Here is an 18029-nt window from a genome sequence, read left to right as displayed (position 1 = left end):
CCCTTTAGGCCATTCCACGTAGAGCCTTCAAATATTGTTAGTGTGAATGATGACACACACAGAGTTACAGATGAAGCCTCAGCGATGAATAAGCGGATTCATTACTATAGCAAGCTCACTTCTCCTTCAGATAGGGCACTGGTAAGGAAAGGATGGGTTAAAGATGCCATTAATCAATGGACATGACATGCAGGGTGTAGTGGGTGCCCGACTTCTGCAATTTACATCTGAAAAATAAAAAGGGAAAAACCCCGGTTAAAACAAACCTAGCTCATAGAGTTCATAGACTTTAAAGTCAGAAGGGACCATTATGATCATCTAGTCTGACCTCCTGCACAATGCAGGCCACAGAATCTCACCCACGCACTCCAGTATCAAAGCTGTGCCTGAGCCATTGAAGTCATCAAATCATGGTTTAAAGACTCCAAGTTGCAGAGAATCTTTCAGCAAGTGACTCGTGCCCCATGCTGCAGAGGAAGGCAAAACCCCCCAGGGCTTCTGCTAATCTGCCTTGGAGGAAAATTCCTTCCCGACCCCAAATATGGCGATCAGTTAAACCCTGAACATGTGGGAAAGACTCACCAGCCAGACACCCAGGAAATAATTCTCTGTAGTAACTCAGATCCCACCCCATCTAACATCCCATCACAAGCCATTGGGCATATTTACTGCCAGTAGTCAAAGACTAATTAATTGCCAAAATTAGGCTATCCCATTATAACATCCCCTCCATAAACCTTGAGGATTGCTTCTAAATTAGGTCTTACTGGCTGAGCATGCTTGATTTTACATAGAACCACAAGTTACAACTGCCTTCTTAGGTGATTGGAAAAATATGACTAAGATATGCAAACAATCCGGAGTCTTACAATATTGGCCCAGTCTTAATACTTTGTCACCAGAACTTTCATAAATACATATTTAAGTTGTCAACATGGAAATCTATGCACCTAAATTTAGGTATCCAAGCCTGATAACTTAGGGCATTTTCTGTGTATAGCTTGTCACTGAGAAAATATTTTCATAAAGTAGTTGGTGGATTGTGATGTGGATAAGAGCAAATGCTGTATTCTACAGAAGAATAATTCAGCCATCAATTTTTCTTTAAAAATAGAACAGATCTGCTTGAAAAGTTTCATGTTTTTCTTATAGTAAGTAGTTTGCTTAGTATAACTGAAACATCAGAGATTCTTTGTTATTAATACATCTTGTTTTATCCATCTATTAGATTGCTCCTGATCATGTACTTCCAGCGCCAGAAGAAATTTATGTGTATAGTCCATTAGGAACTGCTTTCAAAATCGATGGTTGCACTGATGGTTATGGCAAAAACTCCAGCATAGTGACAATGTATGTTAAATACTTTCTTGTATGGTAGCCCAAAATTGCATTATATTGGAAGTTGTCTATTGAAATTTAATAACTTTTATGTTTTTCTAAAAAGGTGGAATGAAATAACAATGCTCCTTAATTCTCTGTGTTCTTCAGATTTATGATCTGGAATACGATGATGGGCACATCTATACTAAGTATGCCATGGGGAATAAAACAGGTAAGATCAATGTTTATTAGAAAAAAATATTTGCATGGAAAACCATTTACAGTGTTCTTTTGTTCCATTTGCATCAACATTTATCGTTAATGTGCAAAAATATAAATGTAGTTCTCTTCTTAAACAGGCAGGATTTACCACTGGAATCTGTTTGATCTTGCTAATGGGCAGCTTGACACTTTATTGCTGTTACAGAGTTGTGAAATCACGGACAATGATACGTAAGAATCTGTTGCATTACACAAAGTGTTCTTGAGTAAAGTTTGAGATCTTGAATGATGATGATTTTTATTATTACTGTTTGTGTTTCTGCCAGTGTTTTGTCTGAATATTTCTTTGATTTACTGATCGTTAGATATGGGACTCAAACAAAAACTCCTCATTTGGATCCCCCTGAACTTTGGGGAAGTTTGGGTTCTGGTTTGAGACTTTGTGTCTTGGGGCCCATCTCCACCTGTCATATTACCTCTTGAATTTATAGGGACCTGTTTCTTTTTAAGCAAATTTAACCACCTCTGAACTCCTTCAGTCAAACTCCACCAACCATCTGATGTAATAGAAATCAAGTTATGGAACAGAATGTTGTCCCCTGACAAGTGTTGTACTTTAAGTTGGTGGCATTTATCTAGCAGTAGAAGGAGACTTTTTTACTTTGAGTCAGAGTTTTATATAAACAGCACAATCTCTCTTAATCAGAGTATTCTCATGTTTAATCACCCTTTTTAAATTTTTGTATTCTTGTCTTTATTCAGCTTTAATAGATACCTCAAACTGGGAATTCCCAGATGTTTGCAAGTACTATTTTGGATCCTTTGGTCAATGGTCCAGTCTTTTATTTTCAATGGTGTCTCTTGTTGGAGCCATGGTTATTTACTGGGTACTTATGTCCAACTTCTTGTTCAACACAGGAAAATTTATATACAGTAAGTATCAGTGTTTGTCTCTCAATTTGGTTTGAATCAAAATTCTAGGTATTGAAACACAGGAACAAATTGTTAAAATCAGGGTGTTTTTTTGTAGCACCAGAGAAATTTAATTTTGGGCACCATAATTATAACCTCTCTAAAAGTTCTATAATTCTCCAGGTGCATGCCTTTCTTTGAGTGATTTCCAGTTAGACTTTCTTTAAAGAGCATCACAAAGCAAGGATGACTTTTTTTTTTTTTTTTTTTTTTTATCTTCTGCTTGTTCTGTGTGTGTGGTCTATAGTGATATACATACACACAACAGATTTGGCCCTATGGACTTCTTTAATTCAGTGAATGAGAATGAGTTTTTCACAGAGGTAAAGCAAGGCATCTTATACAAAGAAGACAATGTTCTGATGTTTATCATGGGTTATAATGCCCTGAATCACTGGAGAATCTCTCATAGCTATGGGAGAAGTTCAATGGGTATATGAGAACTCACACCAGTAAATGACCCATGTCATCTAAAGCTGCTTTTAATATTGTGGAGATAGACAATCAAGCTGCAAGTGAAATAATCCGGTATCTTTAGATGGGATTGAGACTATTAATTTGGGAGTTGGTGAGACACTGCAAAACTCTATTCTACCTCTCTCATTTCAGTTCCATACATTTACAGAAAGAAGGAACAGGATAGCAGCAGGAGTAGAGCAATCATAGTAAGATTGTTTTTCTTATTTACAGATTATGTTCATGACATCAACATAACAGATCTTGTTCCTGGTACTAATGGGAGTAATAGAGGTAAGAAACGCACAATAGTACTATGTTCCACAATAAAATAACTCTAAGGGATATTATATGCAGTGTTGTTGTAACCATGTCGGTCCAAAGATATATTAGAGAGAGCAGGAGGGTGAGGTATAGTAAAACCTCAGAATTACGAACCCCTCAAGAATGGAGGTTGTTCGTAACTCTGAACAGAACATTATGATTGTTCTTTCAAAAGTTTACAACTGAACATTGACTTAATACAGTACAGCTTTGAAACTTTACTATGGAGAAGAAAAATGCTGCTTTCTTTTTATATTTTTTTTAGTAGTTTACATTTAACACAGTACTGTACTGTTTAATTTTTTTTTTGGTCTCTGCTGCTGCCTGATTATGTACTTTAAGCTTACAAATGAGATGTGCGGCCCAATCAGCACACAGCTATGTGACATCCTATGGGCCATACAGGCAGTATTGGATGTGGGCCACAATGGTAACTAGGTTGAGAACCACTGTCCTACTGTAATTTATTTTATTGGACCAACTTCTGTTGGTCAGAGAGACAAGCTTTTGAGCTTACATAAAGCTCTTCTTCAGATCTTCAGGGTGAAAATTCAGACCTGAAGAAGAACTCTCTGTAAGCTCGAGGGCGTATCTCCCTCACGAGCAGTTAAGAGGGAAATCCTGGAGCCTGGAGTTTCCTGTAAGAACAGGAGAGGCTGAGGGAACACTCCGCCCAGCTCTGGGAGCCTTTCATCGTAAAACCCAAATTTATCTTGAATTTGAATGGGTTTTTGTACTCTGCAAATACTTTACACAGCCCTACACTAAAAACCCACACTAACTCTGGGTATGTCTAAACTGGCAGAGTTACAGCGCCAGCAGTTACAGCACCACTCAGAGAGCACTGAAGGGAAACCGCTTTTGTGTGTTCACACTGTCAGCTACCTGAGCAATAACATGTTACACTTGTGGCACTTGCATCAGTGTTCGCAGCAGTGCACTCTGGGCAGCTATCCCACAGAGCATCTCTTCCTCTTCTGCCGCTAAGAGTTGTGGGAAGGCGGAGGAGGTCGCAGGGCATCCTAGGTCCTGTCCCAATGCCCTGTGAAGCATTGCTTTGCATCCCAGCAATCCCTGTGCTTCAGTCCACATTTGTCACCATCTTTCAATGGTTTGTGTACTGCACACTCTGCCTTTTCGGTCTTCAGGAATGGATCCTGCACTGTTGACCAATATGCTGCTTTCTCTGACCAACATGTCACAAGTGGCAGTGGAGTTATTCCTTAAACTACAAAGGCAAGAGGAGTGCGATATTGATCTCGCCACATGTAGTAGCTACGACAAGAGATTGCTTCTGTCATTCACAGTGCTTGGGAAATAAGCACTAAGTGGTGGTATCACATAGTCATGCACGTCTGGGATGACAAGCAGAGGCTGCAGAACTTTCGGATGAGGAAAACCACCCCAGCCTTGCAGTGCAACGATATGAGAATGAGAGCTTCCCTGTTGTTGGAGAAGTGCGTGGCGATTGCTATGGAAGCTGGCTATTCCAGACTGCTACTGATCAGTCACTAACCAGTGGGGAAAGTCTACTGTTGGACGTGTATTGACGGAAGTGTGCAGGGCTGATAATCACATCCTGCTCTGAAAGACCATGACTCTGGGCAACATGTGTGACATTGTGGATGGCTTTGCACAGATGGGCTTCCCTAACTGTGGAGGGGCAATAGATTGCATGCATATTCTAATTCTGGCACCAGACCACCTAGCCACCGAGTACATTAATCACAAGGGGTATTTCTCAATGGTTCTCCAGTCACTTGTGGATCACTGTGGGCATTTCAAGGACAATAACACAGGCTGGCCTGGAAAGGTGCATGATGCACACCTCTTTCGGCCTATTCAGGAAGCTGCAAGCAGGGACTTTCTTCCCGGACCAGAAGATCACCGTAGAGGAAGTTGAAATTCCCATTGGGATCCTGGGAGACCCACCTACCCCTTAATGCCGTGGCTTATGCAGCCATACACATGGCACCTTGACAGCAGTAAAGAGCGGTTCAGCAACAGGCTGGGCAAGTACAGAATGACTGAGTGTGCTTTTGGCCATTTAAATGCCCAGTGGCGCTGCCTATGTGGGAGGCTGGACCTGGCTGATGACAATATTCCTATGCTTCATAGCTGGGTGCTGTATGCTCCATAATATCTGTGAAGGGAACAGTGAAAGCTTCACTCGGGGTGGGCAGCTGTGGCTCAGCGCCTGGAGGCTGAATTTGAACAGCCAGAGACCAGGGTTATTAGAGGGGCTCAGTGTGGGGCCATAAGGATCATGGATGCCTTGAGGCAGCAATTTGAAGCTGAAAGCCACTAATATTTGTTGCTATGCTCAGGAGTGCAGCGCTTGTAATGCGAGGAGGTGATTGTGATTGGTGCAGATGATGCACTATGAAGGTGTAAGAAAATTGCCTGTTGCTTTGCAGGGCTCTGTTTGCTTTCAGTTAATGGAATAAAGATTGCCTTCAAATCAAACCAATTATTTTATTTAAAAAACCACAACTGGAGGAGAGAGAGACAGACAAAAAAAAACACATCAGCACTGAGGGGGATGGGGGAAGGAAAGGTCCCAGGAGGAGGTGGGGTCCTGGGATGGTTAAAGATTTGTGTATGTCCAGGTATCGTATGCAGCCTTGTCCTTTGAAGTACAGTGCAGTGGGCACTGTACTTCAGCAGGGCTAAACTGCAGAGGGATGGGGGTTGAGTGCAGTGGGTACTGGGAGTACGGGGTAGGAGTAGAATGCAGCAGGTACAGACTGTAGCCAAGAGGTTAAGAGTTTGTGGGGGGGGGTGTGTGTGTGGGGGGGGGTGTGGCATGGGAAAGAGTTTTGTGACAGCGGCAGCAGGGGAGGGCGGGCGCAGAGCTCCTCAGTTTGCAGTGCTAGTAGCACCTGGAGCGTGTCCACTTGGTGCTCCATAACGTGTAAGAGCCACTCCATGGCTTCGTTCTGACGCTTCACATTCTCCTCTCACTGTCCCACCACTCTTTCAATTCTTGTTTTTTGGCCACAGAGTGCATCATGACCTCACATAGAAAGTCTCTTTAGTTCTTTGTGGCCACTTTCTAATTCTGTTCAGCCGGTGATAACAAAGAGGGAGGCTGGGCTCCCAAGGTCACATATGTGAAGCCAAAATGCAACATTTTACAGAAACAGTATTGGTTGCAACACAGAGACCACTGATTTTAAAACACAGCCACTATTCACATACCTGTCACTAACTGGCTGACCCCAGGCAAGCACACATGAGCCCCAAGACCCCCAAAATGGTGAGTAACCGCAGGGGCAGGGGAAATCAGTGTTCCAGGAATGTACTGTACACCGGGCACGTCGCTCTTGGGGAGAGCCAGTACTGTAGGGGGGGCCTTATAATCATTACTGTCACCACATTTTCCACAGGCTGTGTTCATTAGGGAAGATATCTCACTGCTGAGGATGAGCAGGGAATCAAGGGAGGGGCTTCTCCAAGACTGCAGCTTCTGCCCTGGCCCTTATGTGGCTTGTGTATGTGCAGCAATAGTTCCACCCCACAGTGACGTCAGAGTGGTGCGGGAAAGTTACCCTTAATGGGGCAAGAAACAAAGCAGCTCTGCTGAAGAACCTGCGGCAGCAGATTGCTCGGTATCTCCATGAGAGTTTCCTGGAGATCTGAGGCAGATTCCTGTGAAGTGAGGGAGTCAATCAACACCCTGTTCTGCTGTTCAGACTAGACATGTGGTGGGAACCGGAGTCTCTCTGGGGAACTGGTGGCTGGACTCCCCAAGACGTTCCTCTCCAATCTGGGAAGTGGCTGAGGCACTCAGGGGCTCTGTCACTTACTGTCCCCGCCAGCCAGGTTACTCACTACTATTGCTGCCACCCTGGTTGCTCCTGCACTTTCTCTCACTATTGCCGCACCTTTCCCCATTCAGCGCCAGCAGAAGGTGCAGTCAGAGGAGAAGCAGACATTTTGTCAGGCTGCCTGAAGCCGTGTGCCACAATCTTCTCCAGTGACCAAACGGTGCAACTGCAGCTTCGGAGGCAGGCAGAACAGGGCTGTCAGATGCTTGAATGTCACTTGGCAGCCCTGAATACTTCTCTGCTAATCAGAAAGGGTTCAAATCAGTAGTGACAAAAGCATTTTTCAAGGGTTTGTAAAACAATGGAGAGAAAACCAATTAGAAAACAGTAATTAAAATGACTCTGTTTAAATTTCAGAAAAGTCAAAACACTGTCTAGAGTTTTGTCTTTAGGTTATTGTAACCTGGCAGGCATGCTGCCAGCGTGGGAGGAAGAGATTAACAGGGTATAAAGCATTATGAAGTACGAAGGTATAAATGGAGACTAGGAGAACATTAGAACAGGTTCATATTTCAACATATAAGATAGGAATTGCTGTTGACATTTTTCCACGAAAAGCCCCAAGTACACTCCATAAGTTAAAATGTAAACATTTTAAGGGTCTCCTGTTCTAGGTGTCTCATCCTCCCTAACGTTTGGTGGCTGTGGTTGGTACACCAACAATATGACACTGTAACTTATGTTAATTCAAGAGTTTTAGAACAGCCACTGATTGTATTTATTCTCTTGATGTGTACAAAACCATGTGTGCACTACTGTTAATACAGGCACCCATGCACCCAGCTTACACGCACAGCCAGATATGTTCACTTATGCACTCAGACATGCATTCAGCCATGTATTTGCTCATATGCACAGAGGCAGCTTTGCAGACACTGCTATGTGTGCATACACTGCAGCACAGGCAAGCTGCTCACACACACACACACACACACAGAGGAACACATGTATGCACAATGGAGTAAACACAGCTACACGCACACACTCATGCATACAGACAGCTATGCATGCATGTCCTGCATCCATGCCACTGGATGTTGATCCTGTGTAGCAGTCAGCTCAGACTGCAGGCCTAGTTGGTATTGCCTATCCTCACATTCAGCTGTTAAGTTATGTCAACTCTCTGCACTCAGTGCTGAGGTGAAGGAGGTACCAGCTGAGAGTGCAGGGAGAATTGGGTATGGCCCAGCAGTGAAAACTTAGGCTATGTCTGCACTTGGAGCTGGGGGAATGATTCCCAGCTCACATAGACATGCTCATGCTAGTTCTCATCAAGCTAGTATGCTAAAAATAGGAGTGTAGCCACGATACCATGGGCAGTGGCAGCACAAGCCAACTGCTCCAAGTACACCCCTACGAAATCTAGTGGGTTTAGGCTCAGGGCACTTAGCCTGTGCCACTGCTTGCCGCTGCACATGCTGTAGGGGCTACACTACTGTTTTTAGTGCCGTAGCACAAATATATTCTGTTCAAGCTGGGAATCACACCTCCAGCGCCAAGCATAATGTAGCCTTAGTGGTGAGCCGTAATGGATGGAGGCAAGCAGAGGAGCAGCAGCTGAGCTGCCAGAGTGCTGCTTCTGAGTGCTCCTAGGCTCCCAGTGGTAAACTTTACTCCCTTGGAGATTAGGTACTGAATTTGTTGATTCATTGCATAGCTTTTGTGTAAACAAGCCCTGTTGTTTGTTCTTTCAGTCATCTGTCCAGGTACTGCCAGTGAGGATCAACGAGGCAACAAAAGTGGGCTGTTTCCTTTTGTCAACAACAGCACAGGTTTTGAGCTGTTTGAGGAGTGGTGGAGCAAATCACGAACTGTGCCATTTTATCTGATTGTTGTTGTTCTGCCCCTTCTAAATCTTAAGTCTCCCTCTTTCTTTGCCAAATTTAACATCCTAGGTAGGTAATAACATTCCTGGATTGTTCGTTTATTATTGTTAAAATACATAGCAAATACAGTGAAACCTGTAGTAATGACCCCACCTCCAGTGGCCAACTCCTTGTCTTAAGCAAACTCTTTGAAATATCTCCAAGGTTTCCAGTACTGTTTTGTTTGACCTTTAGAGAATGATCAGCCTCTGCAAGGGAGTTGGGTATTGCTGCTCCCTTGGGTAACCCTTTAAATAGGTTTCATTGTATTTAGAGTAAATATGAAGTGGTTAAATATACACTGTTCTTACTAGCGTTTTACATAGAAAATAATATCAGAACAACAGCATTCAGCAGAATCTCAACCCTCCCTTGTGTTCATGACTGAAAATAGTCTTCCATTATCTCATTGTTAATTATTTAACAATTCAAAACTAATACCTTATAGAATACTGAAAACTGAAATTGCTTATAAAGCATTACGTATAATAAGTTATGGTGTAGTGCATCTGCCTTTCAGTGTTTGGCTTTATTTTTAAGTCAGCAAATTGATTGTTTTGTTTGTTTGTTTGTTTGTGTCTGTAGACATACAGAAACCTAGGCCAGTTTAGAACATTAGGAGATTGTGCAGCATGTTAGCTTTAAATTGATCTTCATGTTCAGAACTCTTTTTTCTTATTTCATTCCTTAACTTGTTCTTCATATTCAGTGAATGAATAATTCCTTTCATTTATTGTTACCTTGAAGATAGTTCTCAACTGAAATCCTGTCTTCCCCCGCAGCCTGTTTTCTAAACTGTTGTGTATATACTCGTTCATAAGCCGAACTTTTTTAGTAAAAAAGGGAAGCACCAGAGAAGGGGATCAGCTTATGAACAGGTGTAGAGAGGGAGAGGTGGGACACAGCCCCTCTCCCCAACAGAGGGAGCAAGGAGAGGCAGCACAGCCAGCAGACACAAAAGGGAAGAGGCGGTGCCAGATTCTGGCCAGGCTGCTCTCCCTGCAGCCTCGGGAGCAGCTCTAGCCAGGTCAGAGACATTCTCCCCTGGCCCTCCCCAGATAAGGTGGGAAGGGATGGGATGGGGAGAGTCCCGGGCTAGGGGTGGGGTCATGTGGGGGGTGGTCCCACGGGGTCCCGGGCTAGAGGTGGGGTCATGTGGAGGGTGGTCACGGGTTACCCCCCTGACTCCCAGCTTCTCCCCCGCCCGCCAAAAAAAAATTTCCCCACTAGTTGCTGTCCCAGCCTGTCAGGGTAAGCAGCTGGCGTATCGGGACACTTTGTTTACTTAGGTTTACCTCCGTGCCTGCGGACGCTCGAGGTAAACAAACCATCTCGGCCCACCAGCGCCTTATCCTGATGGCGTGGGAGCCAGTTTGCTGACCCCTGAATTATAGGGTCGTCTTATGAAGGGGTCATAAAATTTTTCCACTTTTACTTATCCATCTTGGGGGTGAAGGGGCGGGGTCAGCTTATAAACAAACCGGCTTATGGTCGAGTATATATGGCATATAAATCCTGCACTTCCCCCCCACATATATTTATAAGCTTTTCTCTGATGCTCATCATTGTAGCATCAGGGTACATCTCAATTTTATAGCATTAAAATAAATGGACAGATTATTTTTCAGTCTCTGAATAATTATTATTGCCCTTCTTTATAATTTTCTGGGTTTCTTTCCCTCTATTCTTAAACTGGGGGGGCCAGAACTGCACATTCTCATGCAGTTGTAGTCAGACTAAGGCTGTAGACTTGGTATTGTTACCCATCTCTGATTTTATATGTGATCCTCTGTGTCTCCATGGGACATTGTATGACTCCTGGGAATGATCTAATAAAATGTGGATCCTGGCATGTCTAGGTTGCTAGCTCAGATGAGGTATAAGTCAGAAGTGACCAAAGGTCACTGCAGCTAGTGTCAATCCTGGTCTTACTGGAGAGTTCACAGTTGCAGTTGGCCCTAATTGGCATCTTGGTGAATTATTTCACCCAAAAGGCCAACAACTAAATGGGTCTGGAGAAAGCTACTTTGCACTACGAGTGATAGTCCCTGCAGGTACGCTGGAGGAAGTTGGTTGGGAATCTCATTCTGCTGCTGCCCATGCTCAACCAGTGCTGTGGATAATTGGGGACATTAGTTTCCTGGGTTATTAATCCAGCACCTATCGAGGGAACTAGACTCACTTAAAATTTAAATAAATGGATGTAGTGCAGCAGCTCTCTCTTTACAAGGAAAAAAGGTGATTTGGGATCACAGAACTAGTGTTTAAAATTTGGGATTGTCCTGCAGTCTTCAGGATGACTAGCACCCCAATTTCTTTGGGCTGGTGGCAACTAACTAGAGAGAGCCAATGTAGAATGGACCATAAATAATTTTCTATCACAGTTTATCCTGATGATGATGGTTGATTGTCTCTTTTGTGTGTGTAGGTACTGTTTCAGTTGTCTACTTAGTTTTTCTTGTTACTCTGAAGGCTGCACATCTGGGATTCCATTTAGAATTCAACTGGTTTACAGCTGATGAATTTTTTGTACCAGGTAAGAGAGCTAAAATTAAACACAGTGATTAATTTTAAGCATGTATATTGTGCTTTTAATCTTTAAAGCACTTTATAAACCTTCATTTTTATCCTCCCAACATCCCTGTGAGGTACAATAGGTAAGTAAATGTGCTTATTAGTGCCTTCTGAAGGTTGAATGACAAAGGTACAGGGAACCCCTTTCTTCCTCCTTCCCAGTTCTCCTTCACAGGAGATAGTAATAAAATTGCTGCCTGGGGTCCAGAAACACAAGGGTTGAATGCTAGTCATTGCCTGGTACCTCCACTATGCACCAGCTCAGAGAAAACTTGTCTGTGGGTAGGCAAGGTGAGGCCATGATCCCATCACTCCTGTGTGCTGGCACCTTTTTCCATGCTTCATTATTAAAGTAGTGCTCACTATAGACAAACCTAAGAGAGATTGATTTATAAAGTGTAGCAAGTACTCCACTAAGTTCTTATATGGTACCCATCCCCATGTGTCCAAGTGCACCTCACACCTACTCCCCACTTTCTCGTGGTCCTCAACCCATAATTTAGCCCTGTATTTTTAAACTCCCATTAACTGGCGTATACCTTTCTCTGTCTCTTCTTGGCAGCATTGGTTGCCAGTTGTTTAAGGGATATTACAGTTCAATATATAGGCATAGGCGGCAGGTTTGTATAATTTTTGGTGGGGCCCAAAATGGTGGTGCCCCCCCGCTCCCGCCCTGTAAGCCGATATAAAATGAAGCTACAACGCGTCAGTGCCGCAAGGTTGGAGAAGGGGTAGGGAGTTCCAGGGGCCAGTCAAGGGACAAGGAGCAGGGGGGGTTGGATGGGGCAGAGGTTCGGAGGGGCAGTCAGGGGACAGGCAGCAATTGGATAGGCATGGGAGTCCAGGGGGTTTATCAGGGGACAGGTAGGGGGTGGGGTCCTGGGGGGAAGTTGGTGGGGTCTCAGGAGGGGGCAGTTGGGGACAAGGAGAAGGGAGGCTTAGATAGGGGCTGGGGTCCCAAGGGGCAGTTAGGGGCAGGGGTCTCGGGAGTGGGTAATCGGGGGACAAGGACCAGTGGTGCTTAGATAGGGGGTGGGGGTCCTGGGGGGCAGTTGGGGCAGGGGTCTGGGGAGGGGGCAATCAGCGGCCAGGGGCTGGGATTCAAAGGGCTCTGAGCTGCTGGCAGCCGCGGGGAGCCCTGAGCCCTTTAAATCCCAGCCGCCGCGGCTGGCATTCAAAGGGCTCTGGGATCTCTGCCCCTGCGGGCAGCCCAGAGCCCTCTGATTCCCGGCCGCGGCTGAGATTTAAAGGGCTCTGGGCTCCCCGCCGCAGCGGGCAGCCCAGAGCCCTCTGATTCCCGGCCGCGGCTGGGATTTAAAGGGCTCTGGGCTCCCCGCTGCTGCCGGCAGCCCAGAGCTCTCTGATTCCCGGCCGCGGCTGGGATTTAAAGGGCTCTGGGCTCCCCGCGGTTGCAGGCAGCCCAGAGCCCTCTGATTCCCGGCCGCGGCTGGGATTTAAAGGGCTCTGGGCTCCCCGCCGCAGCGGGCAGCCCAGAGCCCTCTGACTCCCGGCTGCAGCTGGGATTTAAAGACGCGAAACCTAGCTCCAAATATTGGTGGAGCAGAGCCCCTGATTGTGAATATTCCTGGGGCTTTAGCTCCACAAGCCCATATAAGTTGGCGCCCATGTATATAGGGTGTCACAAACACTTTCTTGTGGAAGACTTGGGAAGAGACACTAAGGTCATGCCTCTCTTTACAAGAGGCAGCATTACATTGGAGCTCTGAAGAGATGTATGCGTATAGTATCTAATTAGATCGTTCTGAATTCATCTGGGAATCGGGGAGTAATTTTGCCCTTCATTATGCTTGAGTCAATAATTAAATATTAATTTGAAGCTCGGGGACATTCATCCATCTGGTACATTTGGTTTCCCTGGTGGGTTTCCATCTTCCTTCTGTGTACTGCTTTTCAGAAGAAAGAAATACATAGGTTTCCCAGTCATGATACAAGTTACAACAACAACTTTATAAATGCGACATTGGCTATTGTTACGACAAAGAACGATGACCTGAAGAGGACAACTAGGATAATCAAAGATGTGAGGAAATTTTAAATGGATATAGTACAATAAAAGAGGACTATATGGTGGATGGTTCCACAAATGATGAGCAGTGGTGGAATCTGTCTAATCAGTGAAGTTAAATGTCCACCATTGCCACAAAGTGTCACTCACTTCCTCCATTAGGACATTGATTAGGATCAGTTAGAGATCAGTCAAAAATCCACAATCGAGGAAGACTATTGTACGTGGGTTTTTTTTAGTTTTGTGTTTTTAAAAAAAACACCTGGTTTAGAGGGGAAGTGAGGGCAGCTGTAAAAATATAGAACAAATGGAAGAAAGGGGAAGCTTATGATAATGAATATAAATTAAAAGCTTGGAATGGTAGAAAATTGATAAGGGACACATGGAGAAATCTATGGTCAGCAGAGTTATGGACAATAAGAAGTGCTTAAATATGTTAGGAACAAAAATAATTTTAACAATGGTATTGGTCCATTACTAGATGGAAATTACAGAATTATCAATAATGCAGAAAAGGCAGAAGTGTTCAATAAATATTTCTGTTCTGCATTTGGAAAATCAACATATGATGATTATACTCTTACATCCTCCTGAGAAACCAGTAGCTGCTCTTTTTTCATTCCACTAAAGTTAGACATTTTTAAATCGGCAGGTCTAGAGAATTTGTGTCCAAGTGTTTTAAAAGAATTGCTGAAGATCTCTCTGGACCATTAATGTTTTGTCAATAAGTCTTGGAACACTGAGGAGTTCCAGAAGTCCAATATTTAAAAAGCATAAATGGGATGACCTGGTTAACTATAGGCCTGACAGTCTCTCATAGGTCCCTGGCAAGATATTAGAATGGTTGATATAGGAATCGATTAATAATTACATTACCCTCCTTTAATTCTTTGATGCCAATTAACATGACTTTATGGAAAACAGATCCTGTCAAACTAACTTGATCTCTTTTGTAATCTCAAGTTTCATTGATAAAGCTAACCGTGCTGATGTAATATACTTAGACTTCTACAAGGTGTTTGACTTGATACCACATGACATTTGATTTAAAAAAAAAAAAACTAGAACAGTATAAAACTAGCCTGTCATATATTAAATGGATTAAAAGTTGGCTGATAGGTCTCAAAATGTAATTGCAAATGGGGAATCATCCTCGAGCAGGTGTGTTTCTAGTAGGCTCCCGCAGGGATCTGTTCTTGTCCCTATGCTATTTAACATTTTTGTCAATGATCTGGAAGAAAACGTGAAAATGTCACTGAAAGTTTTCACTTGACCCATAAATTGAAGTGGTAAATAAATGAAGACAGGTCACTAATACAGAGCTATCTGGATCGCTTCATAAACTGAGTGCAAGTAAACACTATGCATTTAATATGGCTAAATGTATACATCTGGGGGGAAAAAATGTAGGCCATATTTACAGAATGAGGGGCTCTCTCCTGGAAAGCAGTGACTTTGAACAAGATTTTGGGGTCGTGGTGGATAGTCAACTGAACATGAGCTCCCTGCGCAATGCTGTGGCCAAAAGGGCTGATGCGATCATGGCTGCATAAACAGGGAAATATCAGGTAATAGTAGATAGTATTTGGCATTAGTGTGACTACTGCTGAAATATATTGTGTCCAGTTCAGGTGTTGTAACAGGGTGCTGGCTAGGAGAAACAAGCCAGTCCCCTGTTAGCCCTGTTCCAGAGGAAGAAGAGTATTAGTTGGGCTGGCTGAGGGGCTATGCCCTAATTACCAGAGTGGATCGGCCTGGGTAGCCAGCCTGCCCTATAAAGCTGGCTAAGACAGGGAGCAGGGGGAGACAGGAAAGGGAGGAGTGTGGGCTCTAGTTAGTAGTCTCCCAGAGTGCTGGTCTCTGTAAATATCTGTAAATAATAGGTGGTGGGAACGGACACAAACAATAAAAGGACACGGGTGCCGCACTTCAGTTGGTCTCTGACTGCATTTGTGGAGGGGCCGAGAGAAGGCACCACTACAGGTGTCCACAAATCAAGAAGAAGGTTGATAAATTGGAGAGGGTTTAGAGAAGAGCCACGAGAATTATTAAAGGATTAGAAAATCTTCCTTATAGTGATAGACTCCAGGTGCTCTATCTATTTAGTTTAACAAAGAGAAGGTATGACTTGATTACAGTGTAGAAGTACCTACAATGGAAACAAATATTTGCTATTGCGGGTTTTCAGACTAGCAGAGAAAGGGTATAACATGATCCAATGGCTGGAAGTTGAAACAAGATAGTTCAAATTGGAAATAAGGTGTACATTTTTAAGTGAGTAATTAATTCATTAGAACAATTTACCAACAGTTGTGGTTGATTCTCCATCACTATCAGGTTTTTAAATCACGATTGGCTGTTTTTACTAAAAGATCTGCTCTAGAAGTTATTTTGGGCAAGTTCTATGGCCTGTACAATTTGTGTGTGTAGCTTGGCCTATCTCTAATGGCCGGGGTGAGGTCTCTTCCACCTGTAGCTGCCCAAGTGGGAGTCTTTTTTTTTTTTTTTTTTTTGTGTGTGTGTGTGTAGCTCTAGGTTATTGGGCATCTAGGACCCAACAGGCCCAGAGCTAGTGAACCAATTTATTAATCTGTAGCGAGACACTCTCTGCATAGAGGGGGATTAATAAATAGGAAAATGCTTCTAGAAAATATATACTTGTCAGTAAAAGCCAAATAAAATCACTACATTAATTTTACTGGAACATGAGGAAATAAGTTTGCCATTACCACGAATGACAGCTTGACACCACGGGCTGTATTTCCATGAAATTTGCTACAAACTTCTCTGGAATGTTTTTTCAGCTATGTTAACTGACTCATTGCTGGAGGGTGATGAGTCTTGCAAAGAAAGCTGAAATAAGATAGAGACATTATCTGAATATACTTCTCTACCACTGAAAAGTATTATGTAGGTATTACACAGCCACAGTTGTGTGGTGGTGTTTTTTGCGGGAGGAGAGAGGGTTGTGTGTGGATTTAGTTTCATTAAACTCAAATTGCACTGGTGTAGAAGGTGAGAAACTAGACACTGGCCAGTGTGTTCTGTGTATTCCTGGCTAAGAATACTGCTCTAAAATCAGTTTTCCAGCTAGTACCTAGCCTCTGATTTTTGTTCTTCAATGTTTTCATGAATGGAGATCAGTGGTGCCTGTTCTTGGAAAGAGGACCTCAATACTAGGCAACAAGGGGGAATATGGATAAAGTAGTTCCTTTATCTCAGCCAAAATAACTTTCCTTTCTGGTCGCAACACTCATCTCAGAGGCAGTAAATTCTTGCTGGGTACAGCTGTACACAAGACCAGAACATATGCCTTTAGGGTGTACAAGGTGCAAGAATGTGGTTGGTAAGTCCCTAAGGATCCTACTGGGCTAATGATCTCGAGATTCTGAGATCATCAACACACAAAGCGTCATGTCAGTGCTATCTAACCTTCTCTCTAAATGCAGCAGAGGGAGAGGACTGGGAATGAAGAGGAGTATTTTAGGGACAAGCCAGTTAGTTTTATTTGTTGTAACAATTTCCACTCAAAGCATTTGATGCCTGAGCTCTAGAATAATGACATACCTCTGATGGTATGGCATTATTTCCACTGACAGATGGAATTCAGAGTAACTTGGTAGTCTGGGCCACTCAGAGTCAGCTAATGAGACAAAAAGGTTATGTCTTTGCTCTGATGCATGACTTGTATAGGTAAGGTGGACTGCTATCCACACATCCAGAAGTTAGGACTTGGATCCTGGGAGCTTTTCCCTTGCCAAAATCCTATAGTAATATGTGTGATTAAAATGAGTCCTAAAATAATTGGTTTCCAGCTAATGGTTGGTTGGTTTCCAGCTAGCTAATGAAATTAAGAATGATGAAGTGCTACTGTTGGCTGCTTCTTGACAGTCTCAGGCCTGGTCTACACTAGAGCGGGGGATCGATCTAAGTTAAGCAACTTCAGCTACATGAATAACGTAGCTCAAGTTGACGTACTTAGATCTACTCACCGCGGTGTCTTCACTGTGGTGAGTCGACTGTTGCCGCTCCCTCGTCGACTGTGCCTGTGTCTCTCGCGGCGGCGGAGTACAGGAGTCGATGGGAGAGCGCTCAGGGGTCAACTAGACGTGATAAATCGACCCCCGCTGGATTGATCGCTCCCCGCTGATCCAGCGGGTAGTATAGACATACCTTCAGACACAGAGGCTAGGGTTAAAAATGTGTATGGTGTATCCAGCTGTATCAGGGAGCTCAACTAAAATACAGCCCCCCTGCCTCCTGTCTCTGAGAAACCCCAAACTGAACTTTGTCTGAAAACGTTCTTTGATTTTGAATTGCATCAGCAAACCGTCTCAGAATGTTCAGAGTATTTATGCATATCCAAACAGGTCGAAAAAAGTTCATCTCCAAGCTTGCTGAATAGTCTGGATGTGAACAAAACTCAAGCAAACATACCCC

General features: G+C 43.7%; 1 protein-coding gene and 1 long non-coding RNA gene across 5 annotated transcripts in view; one reads left to right on the top strand and one right to left on the bottom strand.

Annotated features, from left to right (window-relative positions):
* SLC38A9 (solute carrier family 38 member 9) overlaps positions 1-18029 on the top strand; it is a 78844-nt gene that overhangs the window by 24278 nt on the left and 36537 nt on the right. For all 4 annotated transcript variants that reach the window (XM_045021856.1, XM_045021855.1, XM_045021854.1 and 1 more), the window contains 8 exons: positions 9-141; positions 1229-1350; positions 1489-1552; positions 1680-1773; positions 2305-2475; positions 3205-3264; positions 8819-9019; positions 11418-11525. In XM_045021856.1, the coding sequence (XP_044877791.1) occupies positions 9-141; positions 1229-1350; positions 1489-1552; positions 1680-1773; positions 2305-2475; positions 3205-3264; positions 8819-9019; positions 11418-11525 (953 nt within the window). The remainder of the gene's footprint in view (positions 1-8; positions 142-1228; positions 1351-1488; positions 1553-1679; positions 1774-2304; positions 2476-3204; positions 3265-8818; positions 9020-11417; positions 11526-18029) is intronic.
* On the bottom strand, positions 93-17854 carry LOC123373088. The gene is made up of 3 exons (XR_006580557.1): positions 17582-17854; positions 16319-16442; positions 93-227 (listed from the first exon to the last, which is right to left on the bottom strand). It is a non-coding gene; the product is annotated as an uncharacterized LOC123373088 (long non-coding RNA).

Source organism: Mauremys mutica, chromosome 6 (assembly GCF_020497125.1).
Source record: "Mauremys mutica isolate MM-2020 ecotype Southern chromosome 6, ASM2049712v1, whole genome shotgun sequence".
NCBI classification, from domain to species: domain Eukaryota; kingdom Metazoa; phylum Chordata; order Testudines; family Geoemydidae; genus Mauremys; species Mauremys mutica.
The sequence above is the reverse complement of the archived record's forward strand: the minus strand, read 5'-3'. Positions and strand labels throughout refer to the sequence as shown.